The sequence below is a fragment of the Schistocerca cancellata genome, chromosome 5 (genome assembly GCF_023864275.1).
Source record: "Schistocerca cancellata isolate TAMUIC-IGC-003103 chromosome 5, iqSchCanc2.1, whole genome shotgun sequence".
NCBI lineage: Eukaryota > Metazoa > Arthropoda > Insecta > Orthoptera > Acrididae > Schistocerca > Schistocerca cancellata.
Window position 1 is genome coordinate 324,890,921 of NC_064630.1, and position 23,273 is coordinate 324,914,193.

Consider the following 23,273-nt stretch of genomic DNA (forward strand, 5'->3'; position numbering starts at 1 on the left):
ATAAATATAAGCATTATATAAATATGATGAGTGTGCAGCTCTGTGACACGCGACTTTTATGCCACGTTTAGCAGGTTTCTTGTGTGTGTGTGTTCTGAATCGGCATCTGCCGCTAAATGGTATTAGTCCCTCAACGACACAAGCATGAGCTCCAATCGAGTATGTCTTCTGACAGTTAGAAATAAAGATGTTGAAAATCTTGGACACAGCTGCAGCAAGATCATATCTTTTTCTTTGTTCACGATTAGATGCATCATCAAATCTGAGTGCCATCAGTAAAACTTCATGTAATTTTAGAGACATGGTTGCATAAAAAATGGGACATTCGGTACAGTCATTTGCAAAAAGTTATGCCAGTTTTTCATGTCCAGCTTTGAATATGGAACATAAAACCACCAAACCAATCAATGTCTCAATTTCAGTTTTGTCTGTATCTTTATAACTGGAGGAGGAATGATTCTTTAATTTATTACTTATGACTCGCAGTTTTGAGTTGGTATGTACTAGAATCTCATCCAAAATCTCAGTGTTGAAAAACAAATGTCATATTTCTTCTAAGTCTGGATCATTACTTAACTGATTGGCAGGGCTTAACCATGACAACAATCTAATTTTTATTATATTTTTGTGGGGTGTCTTAGTGCAGCAAATGGGTGTTTTGAAACTCCAAACGAAACAGTTCATCTTGCCATGGTAAGCTATGTCAGATGTGGTGCAATCATTTCCTCTATTCTGAACAGAATCAAAACTACCTTCATCCTTAGACAAGTTAAGAACATCACTCACATCTATCTCAGAATTACTGCCATGGTCTGAATCTGATAGCTGATCTTCAGGAACACAAGAATTATCCAAATGATAATCATTAAAGCTCTCCTCAAACTGCCCTAAAGCCATCTGCACCATTCTTTTGGTTCTTTGTGATACACCAGGTATCCCTCCAGTAGAAGCCAACTATAAATAGAGAGATATTTGGGAAGTAAGGAATATAACACAAAAAATACTCATTTAAAGTAATATCTGTCCACTGGTCAGAGTGAAATTCTTACCTTTACAGTAATATCTGTCTGTGAGAGAATTTTGCTGACATGTGCACAAGTAAAACAATACTATAGTGGAAATGAAACAATGACGCCTACACAATAAGTAGTTCAACTCATGACTGAAGCATAGTCAAAATATTGGATCAAACTGACAATGTATGTGTGCCAACAATGCATTGAGAAAGTTTGTATTTTCCTATGAGATGGATGTTACGAACTAAGGGTTAAGAACGGCAAGTGTGGCCAAACACGAGCTGCTGCAATGTCACCCTACCCAGTAGCAACGCTGTCTCTATTGCCATTCAATTGACATGCACATACAGGCAGAGGTGCCTACGGGCACTCAATGGTGAGGTCATCAGTGGACATGCACTTACAGAGAAGCCCCATGCTTAACATGGATATCCCACTTTCCAAACTATATTAAATAAATTTTCTTCAGCAGTCAATGATCATCATTCATCAATCCTAAAAACATTGTACAACACATCACTTTAACAAAGTGACTTGTTACACTATACAGATGCCCCACCTCAGACAAATGTCATCATATCAGGTATAAAATCTACAAAACTACATAACAATTACATGGACAGATCTTGTTAGAAAATTCACAGCTAATCCATTACACGTAACAGGGTTACTATGTATTAGTTAATTCACTCATTTGTATAATCTCCAGTGTTTCATTCTGTTTATATGCTCAGCACCACTAGCTTGGGTTATTTAGAGTTCTTTTTTCAGTTCATATTACATACCACCATTTTTATGAGAATACATAACCTATCTTTGTTATTAGAAACTTGTAAATACATTTCTGTTTCAATTGAGGACATCATCAGCTATTAACACCTCTTATTTGATGTTCATTCTCATTCCAAGTAAGAGGTAATGTGGAGGTCCTCTTATTTAACCAATCTTATGTAACCTCCACTACAAAAGTATATATTAACTCAACTATTATGTTTTTCAAACACAAACCAACAACTGTAGATATCCCTGATACAAACTTTCTTTACAAATATGCTAAATGCTATTTGACCACAAAACCACGTAAAACTTACACATGTATGAAGGCAGATTCCTCTTAGTTTGCCCTCAATCAGGACCACCGATCATGCATTTTGGTACACACTCTTATGCTGTCAGCTGGCTTCACTCCATTAGTGATTATGAACCCAAGGAGTTACTTATGTATAACCAACAGCAACCACACATCGCCCTAGTTAAATTCCTGTTCTGGCATTATTACTAGTATTCACAGAGTTCAGACACTTTCCTGCACATCATTCACTTAGCACCTGCACTTACGAGCAAACTACTAAAATCACTAACATGCATTCATCCCTTGAAACTTGAAACTCAGTTGAACGAGTTGTCAGCATCCTAACTCTGTAGGCACTGACCATACAATGCCTACCACAGTAACCCAAAATCTACATCCTTATACAGCGTGTCTTACCTAAGAGTCGAGGTTCATTTTCTCTGGTATATTTCAGTAGATATTTGCAGTTTTATTTTTTGTGTGGCTCGTGTCAGCCCAAAAAAATACCGCTCGTCATGTCTTTCATGCAACACCCAGTCTTGATGGAAAGCATCATTTTGTTTCCCGTTACAGAGATAATGGTGTATCAATGGGAATTTTGTGTGCTCATCCCACAGAGGAGTCTGAAATTAGTCTAGTGCAATATTCATTTTATTAACATGTGTTAACAGGAACAATAAAACATAAAGAATAACTAGTACTCCAGCAGTGACAGCACTGCCCTGGCCCATGCTACAGGAGTTCTAGGTTGTTCTTTGTGTTTTATTGTCCCTGTTAATACAGAGCTTTGTCCATTTATGGACAACTTTTTCAGTCCTGAAGATGAATGTTTCATATTGGCTTCTCAGGTAACCTGAAATCTATTTCTTGGTTGGTTGATTTAAAGAGAGGGAGGGGGGGGGGGGGGGGGTTGGGGGGGGGGGGTTGGGGGGGGACCAAAATGCGAGGTCATCAGTCCCTTGTTCCCAGTTAAATAATTACACAAGGGAACGAAGAACAGAAAGGAGATGTACAGCACAATAACAGGAAAAAGGAAGAACCAGAAGAATGACAGAAGGACAACCAACACTACTAAGGACAAAACAGGAGAAGAAAACCACAGAGCCGAAACAAACAGGTAGAAGAGGTAAAAACAAGAGAGTACATGACTGTGGCTGGCCGACCACGAGAATAGGAAAATCCAGCCCAGGGTGTATACGTGGACAAGGGGGGCAAAAAAAATCCCAGATGTCCCGGTTAAAAATACACTTTTTCCTGCGTGAAAATACACTTTTTCCGTGTTAGGTGACAGAATACTTTCTCTTGGAACCATAAAACTTAGCATCGCTTTGAATGGTTAAGGTTTTATACACCAGCATAGAACTCGGTGCTTCAGAGAACTAACACTTAACACCCCCCCTCCCCCCCAAGACCCATTTTGGAAAGATGTTTCATGTGCAGCAGCATGTACGCTGCATATTTTCGTATTACGAAAGAGTATATTTGAATTCCACCAAACACAGCACGTTAGTTTCCGAAGCACTGAAATCGAGACTGCGATGCGCTTTAGTAAGCCAGTCGTAGCAGATGTCACGTGATCTCACCAGCCAACAATAGCAGATCTTCAGAGCATATGAAGTGTGAATTAGTCAGCCAATAGCACCACTGTTCACCAGTGCGAACACATAAATATATGAAAAGTTCAATGAACCCCCTGCCAGGTACTCAAATGTAATTTGCAGAGTATCCATGTAGATGTAGATGTAATAGTTTACATTAATACACATGGTGTAGCTAAAAGAAAAGCTTTCACATATAATGTTTGTCTTTTTTGCACGTGTTACACTTTAATATACATCACACAAATGTGCAAGTAAATTTTGAAATAATACATAAACGTCTAGACACGAAATTCTGCTAAGTGGTTGGCCATCACCGTGTTAAGCTTCAAATGAGAATCAAATGCTCTGTGATTTAAGGAATTCAAAGCACATACACACTTTTAACATAATTCATCTTGCGTAAAATGAAATTTACTTTGAAAGTAACGCTTTTCAATCACCATTCGCAGTATTTTCCTGTGGCCTGTTAGAATTGTTTCAACAGTTGTCAGAGAGCACCAGAAAACGGTGTTACTGTGCACGTACAGCTGCGTTGATGTAGGAATACCACATGTTCATACCTATATAGCATTAAGAGATCTTACATTACATCGTAAACGAAACAGATCATCATAGGGTACTCCAAAAGCATAGGATTTTCGTAAACCAGACTAAAATGCATTATTCGGCAGAAAGTTCACATTTGTATGGTCAGATTCACAAAGAAATAGGCCCCAACTATATGTTAAGCTTTTCAGTGTGGTTTTTGGGCTGCAAATTTTCTTGGGGTACCAGTATGTAATATTTGGTTTTTTATTTTGGCATAACGCCATACATGCCAAGGGATAAAATGGGCACTTGTAATTGAGCAAACAATTGACACTAGCTAGTACTGTGGAATAAAACGTTTCATTTCAAGTAAACAGACTGCCTCTGCGGAAAAAACTAATAAAAGCCAAATTTCTTTAGCAAATCGACAAAAACAACTTCAGTATTCTGAAAGGCAATTAATGCTCGACTGCCAAAAACTTGGAATTAAAATAAAATCAGGAAACTAAAACTAACAACATTTCAGTCTTTAGTAATTATATGACAATTTTAATTCACTTGCTAGCTCTCGGCCACAGAAATTCATTTAGTTTTCATTCGACGTGAGAGTTGTAAATGAAGAAGAAACAGCAAAATCACTAAACCTAAACACGGGTCACGTGGAGACTACCGTCCTCTCCACAGCTACTTAGACTGATCTGCATGAATTTGGCAGCTTGGACTCACAGAAGAATTTTTCCAGCTGTGTTTGACTGCTTGTTGCTACAGCTGATACTGCTAACAGCTGTACTTCAAATAGCCATAAGAGGGAGCAGGTTCTGCTAATACGCTAATCAACTGCGCATGCGCATGAGTCTGCTGGCAACTGCTCAAACTAACCTAATGCAAACCATTGTGACCTCACTGTCATCAGAAGCAGTTTGTTGTTATGAAGTATTGCATAGTCTTTATCCTAAAGCCTTTGACACATTGTGGTGTTGGCAGGCACTTGTGTTTGCACTGTCGTTTGTTGTTGGAAACGGTGCATTTCCTTTGCAACTTAAGTTTATTTTGGTTTTCTTTCCCTTGTTTATGTTTTATTGCTGCAGTATTATTCTGCAGTAGTGGGCTAAAGTAAAATTCTTTGTTAGAGTATCAGTTCTTACCACTCAAAATTACAAAATTTTTAACTGAAAACTAAAAGAAATAAAAATTCCCGGAATTCTGAAGAACTTCCGGTTTTTTTCTGGTTTTCTCCCGGAAGAAAAAATTCCCGGGTTTTTCCTGGATCTCCCAGTTGTCCCGGGTAGTATACACCCTGCAGCCACTCTGCAACACATTAAAACATCTAGCCTAAAAGCATTAGAGTGGAGAACACAAAGGGACAAAGGACATGTACGAAAACTTATATAGAATGATAAAATCCACCGTCACGTATAAAACGTAAAACTAAATTAGCCGATGAGGCATTGTCAGTTAAAATTAACGGCAACGAGTCTGGTAACTGAAGAGTCTGTCGCAGGGCAGCCAAAGGACAGCTCACCAAGACATGGGCCACAGTCACCCGGGCATCGCACCGACACTGAGGTGGGTCATCACAGTGCAGGAGGTAGCCGTGTGTCATCCAAGTGTGGCCAATGTGGAACTGGCAGAGAAACACAGAGTCCCTGCGAGAGGCATGTATGGAGGACTGCCACACATTCGTAGTCTCCTTAATGGCACACAGTTTGTTGTGCGTGTTGAGGTTATGCCATTTCATCTCCCAAAGCCACAAAACCTTGCGGCATAGTACAGACCACATGTCAGTCGCAGAGAAGCCGATCTCCATCAGCAGTTTTTGTGTAGCCAATTTGGCCAGCCTGTTGGCAAGTTCGTTGCCTGGGATTCCAATGTGACTTGGGGTCCACACAAACATCACTGGACCGTTCCAGGGCATAGATGGGCTCCTGGATGGTCGCTACAAAAGGATGACGACGGTAGCACTGGTGGATAGCTTGTAGATTATCAGTAGTAGAGCGACCCTGATGGAAGCCACCCTGACATGGGGCCAGTAGGCCACATGACTCCAGGACCCAACCCAACCGCTGACACACCATACGTTCCACCAACTTACAAAGAACATTGGTGAGGCTGATGGGCCAATAGCTATCCACATCAAGCGGGTTTTTACCAGGTTTGAGCACTGAAATGATGTTGCTCTCCCACCGCTGTGATGGAAAGATGCCATCGCACCAGATCCGGTTGACGATAACGAGGAGATGTCACTTGTAGTCAGATAAGAGATATTTAATCATCTGACTGTGGATCCGACCTGGCCCAGGAGCAGTGTCGCGGCAATGTGCAAGGGCACTGAGGAGCTTCCACTCTGTAAATGGGGCGTTTAAGGATACACTATGGCGTGTAGTGAATGCGAGGACCTTCCCTTCCAGCCTCCATTTGAGAGTGCGAAAGGCTGGGGGGTAATTCTCCAACACAGATGCTCAAGCACAGTGCTCAGCAAAGTGCTCGGCAATCGCGTTTGCGTCGGTAGATAACACACCATTTATGTTAACACCGGTAACACCTGTTGGGGCCTGGCACCTGAAAACACATCTGATCTTTGCCCAGACTTGGGAAGGTGATGTATGGCACTCAATGGTCGTGATATTTCTCTCCCAACACTCCTCCTTCCGTCGTTTGATAAGTTGGTGAACACGAGCACAGATCTGTTTAAAGGAGATTCAACGGACACAGCGGATGTGAAAGTTTCCCAGTCTGCCTTGTTAAAAGCCCATCTGGGCAGTCATCCGTGGGCCTGATGCCGGGGCAGTGACAGGAAGATGGGGAAGTGGTCACTACCACACAGGTTATCATGTGTTCTCCAGTGGATACATGGGAGAAGTCCTGGGTGGCAAATTGATAAATCAATGGCCAAGTAACTACCATGAGCCACACTGAAATGTGTGGCGGCCCCAGTATTTAAGAGACAGAGGTCAAACTGAGACAGTCAAGTTTCGACATCTCTGCCTCAGCCAGTAAGCACAGTGCCACCCCACAGGGGGTTATGAGCATTAAAATCTCCCAAAAGTAGGAAAGGTTTAGGGAGTTGATCAATCAGTGCAGTTAATACATTCAGGGATACTACACCATAAGAAGGAAGTATACACTGCAGACAGTTATTTCCTACATCGTCCATATTCTGACAGCCACAGCTTCAAGAGGGGTTCAAAGGGGCAGTTTCACTACAGACTGAGTTTAGGACATAAACGCAAAGTCCACCTGACACTCGATTATAGTCACTACCATTCCTGTAGTATCCCTTATAGCCACGGAGGACAGGGGTCCGCATTCCCAGGAACCAGGTTTCTGGAGGGCAATGCAGAAAGATGTATAGCTTAACAGTTGCTGTAGCTCGGCCAGGCGGTGGAAAAAACCGCCACTATTCCATTGGAGGATGACATCATCTTGAGACTGGGAAGGCATGGAACATTCAATAAAGTAGGTTATGGCTCAGGGTCACTTGCTGCCACCAACTTTTTGCCTAAGCAGTCTATATCCATTGTGTTCGAAGGACCGGTGAGATCTAGGTCCTCAGCGGATGCCAGAATCTCCACCTCATCCACAGAGACAGAGCTTGTAGGTAGTGGTGGTATGGGTGCCACCGCAAGTCCCTTGGTCTTGGGGACATTCTTTTTGGATTTATCTTGCTGCTCCCTGAGTTTCCCTGGCTGGAAGGACTTCACTGATTCAGTCTCCGGGACTGAGGATGAGTATGAAGTCCTACCACAAGCTACTTTTTGGCTTATCAGCCATTGGTGGGTGTCATATATCCCACTAGCAGAAACCTGGGAAGGGAGTGACCCAAGGGAACCCTTCCTAGCGAGAGGAGCTGAAGAAGACTTACACTTCTCCGGCTCAGAAGTGGGGACTGATATCCCCACTGGATGGTGGGGGGGGGGGGGGGGGGGGGTGTTGCTCCCAAAGAAGGTGGTGCGGGAGCAACAGGGAGGGAAGTGCCCCCCCACCATCAAGTGGGCAGGTGTAGCCTTCTGGTTCTGAGAGGAGACAGGAATGCAAGGAACTGATGGGGTGACAGCTGTTCTCGTAGTGGTGGAGTGAGAGGAGATCATAGACACAGGATGTAGGCTCTCAAATTTCCTCTTAGCCTCAATGTAGGTAGTCTGTCAAAGGTCTTATATTTCATGATTTTCCTCTCTTTCTCTAAAATCCTGCAGTCTGGCGAGCAAGGTGAATGATGCTCTCTGCACTTGACACAGATGGGAGGCGGGGCACATGGAGTATTGGGACATGATGGATGTCTACAATCTCGACATGTAACGCTGGAAGTACAGTGGGAAGACATATGGCCAAACCTCCAGCACTTAAATCACCTCATCGGGGGAGGGATATATGGCTTGACATCACAGCAGTGCACCATCACCTTGACCTTCGTGGGCAATGTGTCACCCTCAAAGGCCAAATGAAAGCAACGGTGGCAACCTGATTATCCCTCGGACCCCGATGGACGCGCCGGACGAAATGAACACCTCGCCACTCTAAATTGGTGAGCAGCTTGTTGTCAGACTGCAAAAGAAGGTCCTGGTGGAATATAATGCCCTGGACCATATTTAAGCTCTTATGAGGCATGATGGTAACAAAAACATTCCCCAACTTTTCACAAGCGAGTAATGCCCGTGACTGGGCAGAGGATGCTGTTTTTATCAAGACTGACCCAGAGTGCATTTTTGACAAGCCCTCCACCTTCCCAAACTTGTCCTCCAAATGCTCCACAAAAAACTGAGGCTTCATGGACATAAAATATCCCCCATTTAACTCTCGTACATACGAGGTACCAGGGTGAATAAGCTTCACTGCCATCCTTAGCCTGGCGTTCCTCATATGGTATGTCCAGGGAGGGGAACAATTTGGGGTCATTTCTTAGCATTGAAGTTAGACTTTGCCCGCTTAGAGATGGCTGGTGGCAGACCACCAGCAAGAAATGATGTACTATGCTTCATGGTATGTCATTCACTCTGATGCCACCCACTCCTGCCAGGGGCCCTCCCCATGGGCGCCACCCAGCCTCAGCAAGAGCCACCTGGAAGGATGGCTATTGCCGAGAGTCCAGATGCCCCAGGGAGATGGGCATCTACTCCATGGTACATGTGGGGAGTTAATGGCGCTGGCATCAGTGGAGCGATCCCTGTGTTATCAGGAGGCTACAACCAACAGGGTACAGGGTGGCCCCACCACAAGAGATTGGTTACTGTGCTGGATATGAGGTGCTAAGAAGTCCATGGTCATCGTCAATGCAGAAAGAGACACTGCATAGTGTATGGTGGAAAACACACCCAGAAAGGTGTCCTTGCCCAAGAGATGGAGAATGGGCAGGACTGCAATGCGACGATGAGAAAGTGGGCTAAAGTTCTCAATGCATGATGGACACAATGCACCATGTAAGGCATCCATCCCCAATCGGCTCGCTCTTCGGGAAAATTTGAAAAGATGGAGGTCAAACCTGACAGGGGACCATCACATAAAGGTCAAAACATGTGAGAATCCTTTTAGTCTCCTCTTACGACATGCAGGAAAACCTCGGGACTATACTAACCCCCGGACCCGCAGACATGTTCTGTTTCTTGTTGCATTTGCTAAGCAAAAATGTACAGGAAGATACTTCTTTACATTTCTATTATCAGCCATATTCAATGATCCAATAACAGCATTATGATAAATGATCCCCTGCATTACATGAACCAGAAGAAAATAATAATTGGATCCTATAATCAACCTCCCAACTCAGATGATACAAGATGATACAACTGATGAAAGGTTCAAAGAAAACATGAGTTTTATCACAAACTTGTACTCTGCTCATACAATTATAGTTAGTGGCGACTTTAACTTACCCTTGATATGTTGGCGTAAATACTTGTTTAAATTCAGAGGTACGGATAAATCGTCATCTGAAATTGTGCTAAATGCATTCTCTAAAAATTATTTCGAGTAGTTAGTTCATTTATGAATAGTAAATGCTTGTGAAAACACACATTACCTCTCAGTAACAAATAATCGTGAGCTAATAATGAGCATCAAAATGGATACAGGGATTAATGAACACAGGGTTATCATAGTGTGATTGACCCCAAATCCTCAAAAAATAAATGAAAAATTAACCTGTTCAAAAAATCAGATAAAAGTTAACTTGATACCTTCTTGAGAGACTATCTCCACTCCTTATGGGTCAGAACACTGTTGCGGTAACAATGAAAAAACTGCCAAATTTAAACGGATGCTGAATCTGCAAGATTGGCAATTTTTTACAGAACCTCGAAATTTAGTGCTGACTTCAATGCGAGATGCTTATAATAGTTTCCACAATGAAATCTGGCAGAAAATTCAAAAAGATTCAGGTCGTATATGAAGTATGCTAGCGAGAAGACACAACAATGCCTTCTCTGCACGATAGCAATCGAAATACTATCGATGACAGTACTGCCGAAGCAGAGTTACTAAACATAGGCTTCCGAAATTCCTTCACCAAAGAAGATGAAGTAAATATTCCAGAATTTGAATAAAGAACAACTTCAAACATGAGTAATGTAGAAATAAATATCTTTGGAGTAGTGAAGCAACTTAGATCACTTAGCAAAAGCAAGTCTTCCGGTCCGGACTGTATACCAGTTAGGTTTCTTTCAGAGTTTGTTGATACAATAGCTCCATTCTTAACAATCATATACAATCGTTTGGTGGATGAAAGATCCGTACCCAAAGACTGGAAATTTGCACAGGTCACACCAATATTCAAGAAAGGCAGTAGGAGTAATATACTAAATTACAGGCCCATCGCATTAACGATGACATGCAGAAGGATTTTAGAACATATATTGTATTCGAACATTATGCATTACCTTGAAGATAATGGTCTATTGACACACAGTCAACAGGGATTTAGAAAACATCATTCTTGTGAAACGCAACTAGCTCTCTGCTCGCATCACACAAAGTGTTGAATGCTACTGACAAGAGATTTCAAATTCATTCCATATTTATAGATTTCCAGAAGGCTTTTGACTTTGTACTACGCAAGAGGCTTGTAGTGAATTTGCAGGCTTATGGAATATCGTCTCAGTTATGTGAATGAATTCATGATTTCCAATCAGAGGGGTCACAGTTTGCAGTAATTTATCGAAATTCATCAAGTAAAACAGAAGTGATTTCTAGCGTTCCTCAAGATAGTGTTATAGGCCCTTTGCTGTTCCTTATCTATATAAACAATTTAGGAGACAATCTGAGCAGCCGTCAGACTGTTTGCAGATAATGCTGTTGTTTATCAACTAGTAAAGTCATCATCAGATCAAAACAAATAGCAAAATGATTTAGAAAAAAAAAACTGTGTGGTGCAAAAATTGCAACTGACTATAAATAACGAAAACTATGGGGTCATCCACATGAGTGCTAAAAGGAATTTGTTAAACTTTGATTACACGATAAATCTGTAAAGTCTAAAGGCCATAAATTCAATTAAATACCTAGGAATTACAATTACGAACAACTTAAATTGGAAGCAACACACAGAAAATGTTGTGGGGAAGGCCTACCAAAGACTGTGTTTCATTGGAAAGATACTTAGAAAATGTAACAGATCTACTAAAGGGGCTGCCTACACTACACTTGTCTGTGCTCTTTTACAATACTGCTGTGCACTGCATGATCCTTAACAGATAGGACTGATGGAGTACATCGAGAAAGTTCAAAGAAGGGTAGCACGTTTTGTATTATCAGAAATAGGGGAGTGTGTGTGTCACTGAAATGATACAGGATTTGGGGTGGACATCATTAAAACAAATTGCAGAAAGAAATGATGATCATAACAAAATAAGGGAAATCAGAGCTCGCAAGGAAAGATATAGGTGTTCGTTTTTTCCACGTGGTGTATGAGATTGGAATAATAGAGTGTTATTGTTAAGGTAGTTCGATGAACCCTCTGTTAGGCATTTAAATGTGATTTGAAGAGTAACCATATAGATATAGATGTAGATATGCTCGGGTCTGTTTGTAACAAGGAGATCTAAGATGTTACCTTCACAAGTCAGTTTGCTGAACAACTGCTCAAGATAATTCTCAGATAAGGCTTCAGAACAATTTCACACAAATTATTGTCCCAACTATGTGCCCTAATTGCTTTAGGCTTCTAGTCTACAGCTGTTAAGTTGAAATCTACCTCTAATGACCAGGAACTTAACATGCAACCTTCTCACAGCTTTTCTTCAAATACTCTGTCGCTACTGCAGTGGTAGACGATCTACAAAAGGATCTGATAACTGTATATCAACCAACTTTAAAACTTATCACTACTCAAAAAATTTTGGATTTGTAATCTGTCCTGAACTCACTAGGTACGGTACTATCATATTATTTATCGTTATCTATACCAGCATTCAACCTAGGTTTACGATACACATTCCAATCAGTATTTAGAATTTCACCACTGTTAACATCTAGTTCAGCCAGCTCTCTGTGGGCATTATTACATGTTATAAAAGAGACTAGTTCTGATACCTTTCCATGAACACTACTGCAATTAACCATCAATATATTAACGTTTTCTTCCTCTGATCTAACATGATATAATGCTACTCCCTTTAATTAATCAAGTTGATATTTTTTTCCGTACTTGTGGTGTCACCGCCAGACACCACACTTGCTAGGTGGTAGCTTTAAATCGGCCGCGGTCCATTAGTACATGTCGGACCCGCGTGTCGCCACTGTCAGTACTTGCAGACCTAGCGCCACCACATGGCAGGTCTAGAGAGGCGGACTAGCACTCGCCCCAGTTGTACGACGACTTTGCTAGCAACTACACTGACGAAGCCTTTCTCGCATTTGCCGAGAGACAGTTAGAATAGCCTTCAGCTAAGTCCATGACTACAACCTAGCAAGGTGCCATTAGCCTTACAGTGATTGTAATTAAAGTCTCATTTGTATAGTCAAGAGCGATGTACCACAATGATGGAATTAAAAGTTAAGTATAACCTAAGCTGCATACTTTTCTCTATAGCTTTCACAACTTATCCTGTTCCAGACTTCACGCCCATCTGCGTTAGTTAGCGTGCATTTCAGCCTCCTCTATCTACAAGGTGTTGGCACATTTGCCAACACATCAATACTGAAATCAGAAGGTGTCTTATTAGACATATGGAGGAATTTCTCTACCATAAAAAACTCATATGTGCATGCCTGATGTGCTCCGTTGCCCAAGTAGCCACTTCTTGCATATAATGCACATCTGGTCCTTCAAAGGTGTCCTACAGTTCTACAGCCACTAGTGAAGCATGGAAAATCTGCAGCCACGATTGTCACAGGATTTTCTGAACCATTAGCTTAATTCTTCCACTCGGCTACAAACCAGAGGACTGCAAGTAATTCAAAGAATGATGTTGCAAACTGCTAGCTCTACTGCCACAGGATGTGAGAGGCTAGCAGTCTTCAGCAAAACAGCAAATTGTCCATAGGAACCCAGGCTGCAGGTGCCATTCATGCTGACATTAGCCACAATATGGAGCTGAGAGCACACGACATATTCAGTAGTTACAGACAGAGCCACCTCTACATCTTGGATGAGACCCCTCAAGCAAGCCAACAGAGGGAACACTGGCCTTCATTCCTGCCCTGCCAACTATTTCCCTAACAGGCAATAACACAACTGTGTTAAGGGCAAGGGGTCTAACCACATGGTCAGCAGTCACTTTCACTTCCACCCAAAGATTCACAACCCAACTAATGTTTGCCATTCAATTTTAGGTGGGTATCATTCCATGACGAGTGAACGGGATGTCATTGTGATATCGGGGGCCCCAGGTAACACCATAAGCATCAAAGGAGGCAAAAGATTCTTCTCAGGTGCCCCAATCCCATTGCAGCCTTGAGTAACAGTCTGGAGCCTAATGAGCACGGTCAACACAGCTCCCATCTGTTTGCAGAAAATGACCAATACCCCTTATTTCTGAACACAATCCATCTGCAATCTATATTCATCTATACAAGGAATATAATAATAAAACAAGCAGCTACTAGATGCAATATAATTATGGCTGTTATGCTGTTTTAGGTTATCACTACATTACAAAATCAGCTCATGTGACACTAACCTTTTTTCTGAAATATATGGTGCTACTTACTACACAGAGGAGGCACTGAGTGGCAGAAAAGCACACTGAAAAAAGGACTGCTAGAGATTATTAGCTATTGTCAGGCTAGGTCCTTCAATCAGGCACAGATACAGAGATACAGCAACCCCCCCCCCCCCCCCACACACACACACACAAAATCAGAGAGAGAGAGAGAGAGAGAGAGAGAGAGAGAGAGAGATGAAAGGCTGAGTACAATAGCTAATGATATCTTCTTCTTTCTATGTGCCTGTTTGCCACTCAACACCATTTCTCTGTGGTGAGTAGTAATCTATCTTTTTCCTCTTGTTAAAACACACAAATACTTAGAATAAATTAATCTACACTAGTCATACACTTAAACTCAGATTACTATTCATTTATTCACAGACACACATGAGAACAAAGACTAGACTAAATGCTGTGTGGTAACAGAAACTGCTGCTGCTGGCACATGTGCTTCACCATACAGCTGCAACTCTACTGTTTATTCAAGATGATGTGTATGGCACACTTTGAAATGTTGTGATATTTTAACACTGATATCTGACTGGAAACCCAAGAGCTTTTCATCACTATATACCAAGGAGACACAATTCAAATCATACAGACTGGAAAATTTATAGCATTTGCGTACTAACTTACAGCTTTGTCTAGAAACATTTTGTCTCCAGAGAGGTGGTAAGTACTGAGGAGGCTTCCCAAGACTCTTATTGTGACTTCAAAGAGATTCACATCTCTGTTTATATCAAAATGGAGATTTTCAGCCACCCAGTTCCTAGCTTCTGCGAACTCTGTAGAAAAAGAAAAACAAGTACATAACTACGAAAATGGTTAAAATAAACTGCTTTATTTTACATTTTACTACTGCCAGTGTACTTTCATGTTGAAATACTTAATTATGAGTCTCATGAGTCTCCATGTAATAAAAATACTAATCAAAATTTCCTACTATCCGAATAAATATTACACAAACTTCATTACCAGAGACAACTTCCAGCCAATGGCTGGATCTGTTTTACACATTTTCCTTTATTCTCCCGCCAGCACTCTGCCAATACAGTTACACAATCTTTTCTTTTCCTCCAAATATTCTTCTCCACTCCTTTCAGCCAACTATACCTTGTTAGTACTAGATGCGATTTTTTTTTTTTTTTTAAATTGTGAAATTCAGAGCATACTGTAACGCTCCAATACGAGGTCTGTTCAAAAAAATTCCAGAACATTTGTAATTTTGTGTCAATGGTGTGCTGGAGTGAAATGCAATTGGCATCCTTGCACACACCTGTATTTGTGTAGCTGCAGAAGTTTCACTGTTGTATATCTGTTAGTTATTGTTCAGTGCTGTACCAAGAAGAACAATGTGCTGCACAGCTTGAGAATGCAGCGCATCTGCATTAAATTTTGTGTGAAACTTAAGAAAATCTTTATCAAGATGCAACAAATGATACAGGGAGCATTCAGTGACGAGTGCTTAAACCGTGCTAGGTGTTACAAATGACACACACAGTTTAAAAATGGCTGGACAGAAGTTAAAGATCCTTGTTCAGGACGCCTTTCTACATCTAGTGACAGTGCTCATGTCAGGAACATTAATGAAATTGTGTGTGTCAATCGAAGACAGACTGTCCAAGAGATTGCAGAAGAATGTAACATTTCAGCTGGATTATGTCATGGAATCCTGACACAGCATCCTGGATGCTTTGTGTAGCTGCCAAGTTAGTCACACAGCTCACGAGTCAAGACCAGAAAGACCTTCGCCTCGCAACCTGTGATGAGCTTTTAGGTCACGCAAATGAGAATGAGATGTTCCTCAAGAGAATCATTACTGGTGATGAGACGTGGGTCTATGATTACGATGTTGAGACCATGGTTCACTCTTCACAGTGGGTCAGGGAAAGTTCTCCAAGACCAAAGACAACTTGTCAGGTCAGATTAAATGTCAAAGCCACGCTGATAGTTTTCTTTGACTTTGAAGGATTCGTTAATCATGAATTCATGCCACGGGGACAAACTGTTAATCGATGGTACTATCAGGATGTGTTACGGTGCCTGTGAGAAAATGTGAGAAGGAAATGGCCTGAAACACTGCGAGACAATTCATGGTTCTTGCATCATGATAACGCACCCATACATTCATCCCTGTTGATGTGCGAGTGCTGCACAAGAAAGTAAATCACCATACTGCCTCATTCTCCAAGCTCTCCAGACCTGGCCATTGCGGACTTCTTTTTAATTCCAATGTTGAATACCCCATTGAAAGGATGAAGATTTGCATTGATATATGAGATAAAAGAAAATTCGCAGATGGCATTTTGCGCAACCCAGCAAGAGGCATACCAAGACTGCTTCTGGAAGTGGAAACGGCGTTGGGAGTGGTGTATCAATTATGGAGGAGAGTATTTCGAAAGAGACTATGCACAATAAGTAAAAGAAAAATTTTGTGGTCAACATTCCGTAATTTTTTGAGCAGATGTCATATGTCCAATTATATAGGTCAAGGGGAGCATCCATGGCGATTAAAAAATGAAAGTATGGGGAAAAGTAAGTACATTTCAACAAATGCCGATAACACTACTGCAATTATAGTTACATGATACTGTCTATTTGTGATACAAGGTACAACTGTATCCATGTTTATTAAGATGAAACTGTTTCGTGTCTTATAAATGGAAAGATTTTACAACTGAGGATAATTGTTCCAAATACAACAGTAATATTTACATGAATTTTTTCAACATAAATTTGTGACGTAATGTACATGATCAAAGATGTGAACCCTCTTTTACTTTTATTTTGTTGTATAGCATAGTTTCTCAAAAAAGAATTTAAAAATTTAATGTGTTATAAAATACGTACTAAGTACAAGATAAAAACTATTTTGAAGTTATGTGATTCACAAAATTGATTTTGATGTCTGATATGCTCAACCACGAGCCAAGGTAGGCATAGAGTAAGGAGGTTCCTAAGATGCAACATATAAAAAACTTCTGTTCCTGAAGTATGCAGAATGAGTAGACCTTAGAATCTGCATATAAGTTTTTGTAAACTACATAATCACTAATACTCTTCCATATTATAGGATAAAAATGCAATAATTTGTACAAGATGTCCTCACTGCCATTTGATGATCAGCTTAGGTCTAAAATTAGCAATGAAAAATAAATTATTGTTTCAAAGCAGTGTGAAAAACTGTATCTTTCATCCCCACAGATATTTGTAAATTTCTTTCAGGCAGTGAGATAACATACACAGAATATTTTTGTGACTAACAACTGCAGAGAAGAAGATAAAATTTGTGTGAACGTTTGAAGATTTATTTAAATGTTTGAATAGTTCAAGATATTGAATAAATGCTTCAAGGGGGTTCTTGCACATCATATTAGTGAATCTTAAACTTTCAGTGGCTTCCTCCTTCGTCACTGACAGGAGATTACATTTCAGTATACCATTAGGTACATTAGTTGGCCAAATTACAGTTTGTCATGGAGACGTCATGAAGTCACAGAATTTACGTATGCTACGGGAGATTATGTTGTTGTCCATGACTGAAGAGCATTGCTCATTTTTTTAGTCAATGGATGACACAACTCATTTCTCTGTTGCTTTTCAGCATCAAGCACTTGTCTCCAAGCACCACTAAGCGTGTAGCCACTGTCACACATTGTGATCTCAGTGGTTTCTTTGATAATCAAATCTCAGTAAGTATACACATGGGATAATATTCCTGTTTTGTAAAAGACAATTGTTTGTTCACAAGACTGTGTTCAGCAACAGCATATTCATCAATATCACAATATTTAAATGGTGTTTGCTTTTGTGTGACATTCTGAAATCATTCGTACTGACTGAGAAATGTAACTGCTATCCCATTCACAAGGTGTTTTAAAATTCCAGGAACACTGAGATCAAGTCTGTCTTTTATTAGGCACCACATCTCTCTAATTTTCTTCAGCGGTTGGAAAATGGAATGAATACTATGTCCATCCAACATTTTGCCTATTTTATTTCTCATAGCTCTAATGACAAGGAGGAATTCTATGAGCTGCTCATCTTCTGATCATTGAGTATCTCAGTGTTTTTCTTTCTTAGATATGGCTAACTTAATATCTCAACCATTTTAGCCATTCTTTTGGGACATGTTTCTTATCAGATATTGCCCCCCATGAACCATGGGCATTGCTATTGGTGGGGTAGCTTGCATACCTTGGTGATACAGAAACCTGTACTGTAGGTGTAACCACAATGGAGGGTATCCGTAGAGAAGCCACACAAATTTAAGGTTCCTGAAGAGGGGCACAGCAGCCTTTTCAGTAGCTGCTGTGGTAAAAGTCTAGATGATTGACTGATCTGGTCTTGTAACATTAACCTAAACGGCCTTGCTGTGCTGGTACTGCGAACAGCTGACAGCGAGGGGAAACTACAGCCGTAATTTTTCCTGAGGGCATGCACCTTTACTGTGTGGTTAAATGGTGGCATCCTCTTGGGCAAAAAATCCCAGAGATAAAATAGCCCCTCATTTGGATCTCCAGGTGGGGACTACTCAGGAAGATGTCATTATCAGGAGAAACAAAACTGGCATTCTACAGATCGGATCATGGAATGTTCAATCCCTTAATCAGGCATGTATGTTAGCAAATTTAATAAGTGAGAGACGTAAGTTGAATTTACATATGGTGGGAATCAGTGAAGTTCGGTGGCAGCAGGAACAGGACTTCAGGTCAAGTGTATACTGGGTTATAAAAACAAAATCACGGGTAATGCAGGAGTGGGTTTAATAATGAATAAGAAAAAGGAATCAATGTAAGCTACTATGAACAGCATAGCGAACACACTATTGTAGCTAAGATAGACCGCAGTAGTAAAAGCTTATGTTGTTGTTGTGGTCTTCAGTCCTGAGACTGGTTTGATGCAGCTCTCCATGCTACTCTATCCTGTGCAAGCTTCTTCATCTCCCAGTACCTACTGCAACCTACATCCTTCTGAATCTGCTTAGTGTATTCATCTCTTTGTCTCCCCCTACGATTTTTACCCTCCACGCTGCCCTCCAATACTAAATTGGTGATCCCTTGATGCCTCAGAACATGTCCTACCAACCGATCCCTTCTTCTGGTCAAGTTGTGCCACAAACTTCTCTTCTCCCCAATCCTATTCAATACTTCCTCATTAGTTATGTGATCTACCCATCTAATCTTCAGCATTCTTCTGTAGCACCACATTTCGAAAGCTTCTATTCTCTTCTTGTCCAAACTATTTACCGTCCATGTTTCACTTCCATACATGGCTACACTCCATACAAATACTTTCAGAAATGACTTCCTGACACTTAAATCTATACTCGATGTTAACAAATTTCTCTTCTTCAGAAACGCTTTCCTTGCCATTGCCAGTCTACATTTTATATCCTCTCTACTTCGACCATCATCAGTTATTTTGCTCCCCAAATAGCAAAACTCCTTTACTACTTTAAGTGTCTCATTTCCTAATCTAATACCCTCAACATCACCCGACTTAATTCGATTACATTCCATTATCCTCGTTTTGCTTTTGTTGATGTTCATCTTATATCCTCCCTTCAAGACACCATCCATTCCGTTCAACTGCTCTTCCAAGTCCTTTGCTGTCTCTGACAGAATTACAATGTCATCGGCAAACCTCAAAGTTTTTATTTCTTCTCCATGGATTTTAATACTTACTCCAAATTTTTCTTTTGTTTCCTTCACTGCTTGCTCAATATACCGATTGAATAACATTGGGGAGAGGCTACAACCCTGTCTTACTCCCTTCCCAACCACTGCTTCCCTTTCATGCCCCTCAACTCTTATAACTGCCATCTGGTTTCTATACAAATTGTAAATAGCCTTTCGCTCCCTGTATTTTACCCCTGCCACCTTTAGAATTAAAAGCTTATATACCAGCTAATTCTACACATGATAAAGAAATCTAAGGAATGTAAGATGACACACAAGAAATTATTTAGATAGTTAAGAGAGACGAAAATCTGTGATGGGGGACAGGAATTTGACAGACAGAAAAGGAAGAGAAGCAAAAATAATAGGTGATTATGGACTGGGGGAAAAGAATGAAAGAGGAAGCCGCCTGGTAGAATTTTGCCAGAGCATAATTTCACCATTGCTATCACATGGTTTAAGAACCATGAAACAAGGTTGTATATGTGGCAGAGACCCAGACACTAGAAAGTTTTAGTGTGATTATATAATGGTAAGACAGAGATTTCAGAACCAGATTTTAAATTGTAAGACATTTCCAGTGGCATATGTGGAGTCTGACCACAATTTATTGGTTATGAACTGTAGATTAAAACCAAAGAAATTGCAAAAAGGTAGGAACTTGAATATGCTGAAAGAACCAGAAGTTGTTGAGAGTTTCACAGGGAGCACTAGCCAACAGTTGAGTAGAACAGGGGAAATGAGAACAGTAGAAGCCAAATGGGTAGCTTTAAGATACGAAATAATTACAGCAGCAGAGGATCAAATAGGTAAAAATACAAGGCCTAATAGAGACCCTTGGGTAACACAAAAGGTATTGAATTTAATTGTTGAAAGAATAAAATATAAAAATGCTGCAAATAAAGCAGGCAAAAGGGAACAAAGGGTCTTTACATGGGAGATGGACTTGAAGGAAATTGTATAGAAGTGGAAGAGGACATATATGAAGATGAGATGGGAGAATTGATACCGCGAGAAGAATTTGACAATTCACTGAAAGACCTAAGTTGAAACATGGTCCCAGTAGTAGATCACATTCTGCCAGAACTATTGATAGCCTTGGGAGAGCTAGCCCTGATGAAACTCTCCATCTGGCATGCAAGATGTATGAGACAGGCGAAATACCCTCAGACTTCAAGAAGAATATAAAAATTCCAATTCCAAAGAGGGAAGGTGCTGGCAGGTGTGAATATTACCAAACTATCAGTTCAATAAGTCATGGTTGCAAAATACTAACACAAACTCTTTACAGAATGATTGAAAAACTTATAGAAGACAACCTTAGGGAAGATCAGTTTGGATTTCAGAGAAATGTAGATACACGCGAGGCAATACTGACCCTACGACTTTCTTAGAAGACAGGTTAAGAAAAGGCAAACCAATGTTTTTATAGCATTTGTAGACTTTGAGAAAGCTTTTGCCAATGTTGAATGGAACACTGTTTTTGAAATTCTGAAGGTAGCAGGGGTAAAATACAGGGACCAAAAGCCCATTTATAACTTGTGCAGACTCCTGTCAGCAGTTGTAAAAGTCATGGGGCATGAAAGGGAAGTAGTGGTTGAGAAGGGAGTGTGAGACATGGCTGTAGCCTATCCCCTATCTGTACACTGGCCAAGAAGTAAAGGAAACCAAAGAAAAATTTGGAGTAGGAATTAAAATCAAGGGAGAAGAAATAAAAAGTTTGAGGTTTGCTGAAGACACCGTAATTCTGTCAGAGACAACAAATGACTTGGAAGAGCATTTGAATGGAATTGACAGTCTCTTAAAAGGAAAATATAAAATGAACATAAAAAAAGGATAATGGAATGTAGTCACATTAAAATCAGGTGACTGCTGAGGGAATTAGATTAGCAAATGACACACATAAAGTAGTAGAAAAGTTTGCTATTTGGGCAACAAAATAAATGATGATGGTCGAAGTAGAGGGGATGTAGAATGTAGACTGGCGATGGCAAGAAAAGCATTTCTGAAGAAGAGAAATTTGTTAACATGACTTAAATGTTAGGAAGTCTTTTCTGAAGATATTTGTCATGGGTGTAGCCATGCATGGATGTGGGATATGGGTGGTAAATAGTTCAGACAAGAAGAGAACAGAAGCTTTTGAAATGTGGTGGTACAGAATAATGTTGCAGATTAGGTGGATAGATGATGTAACTAATAAGGAGATACTTAATAGAATTGGGAAGACAAGAAATTTGTGGTACAACTTGACTAAAAGAAGTGATCGGTTGATAGGACACATTCCAAGACATCAAGGGATCACCAATTTGGTACTGGAGGGGAGTGTGGCAGGTAAAAATTGTAGAGGGAGACCAAGAGACGAATACCGTAATCAGATTCACAAGGATTTAGGTTGCAGTGGTTATTTGGAGATGAAGAGAATCGCACAGGGTACAGTAGTGAGGAGAGCTGTATCAAACCAGTCTTCAAGACTGAAGACAACATCATCAGATATTTTATCTTGGAATCCAGGTGTTCCTTGTCACAGATAGTTCTTAGCTCTGCGTATAAGTGTCCTGAAAACTTCTTTCTTATGGAGTGGATGATGAAAGATTTATGAAGCGATATACTGGCGAAACATGTTACCTTCTGATAAACAGAGTGCCTTAGCCACCCACTTTGCTCATTTCGCCACATGGAATCTTAGCTCTTTACCTGTTCATTGACCATATGAATAGTATGTGCTCTAATATCAAGTCCACTGCTGAGATGGAGCGAGAATTATAATTAACATTTTTAGATGTTCTATTTGAAAAAATATCAGATGGGCAGCTAGGGCACTCTGTTTACTGAAAGCCAACACACACTGACCTATATTTCTGTGCACAAAGCTCTCATCATCCAGCCCACAAGAAAGCAGTTTTCAATACATTGACGCACAGAGCTAAAAGTGTGACAAGGAACACTTCCAATTCTGAAATTACATATTTAAGAAAGGTATTCTACAAAAACTGTTATTGTGATTGACACATTAAGCTAGAAACACACAGAGATACTCCTCCAGAAGATTATCAGCCAGTAGCATTCCTTCTTTTCTTTAGAGCTATGATCAATAAAATGGGCAAAGTCCTAAACAGACACAGTACTCACCCCATTTTCCAACCACTCAAGAAAATTAGAGAGATGCTGCACCCAGTAAAAGACAGCCTTGATTTCAGTATTCTTGGAATTTATAATTTGGTTGGTCAATATGAACAATT

The 23,273-nt window shown here is 40.5% G+C and overlaps 1 protein-coding gene across 2 annotated transcripts in view; it reads right to left on the minus strand.

Annotated features, from left to right (window-relative positions):
* LOC126187497 (endoplasmic reticulum mannosyl-oligosaccharide 1,2-alpha-mannosidase) overlaps positions 1 to 23,273 on the minus strand; it is a 124,437-nt gene that overhangs the window by 56,156 nt on the left and 45,008 nt on the right. For both annotated transcript variants that reach the window (XM_049928611.1, XM_049928612.1), the window contains one exon: positions 14,990 to 15,138. In XM_049928611.1, coding sequence (XP_049784568.1) covers positions 14,990 to 15,138 — 149 coding nt within the window. The remainder of the gene's footprint in view (positions 1 to 14,989; positions 15,139 to 23,273) is intronic.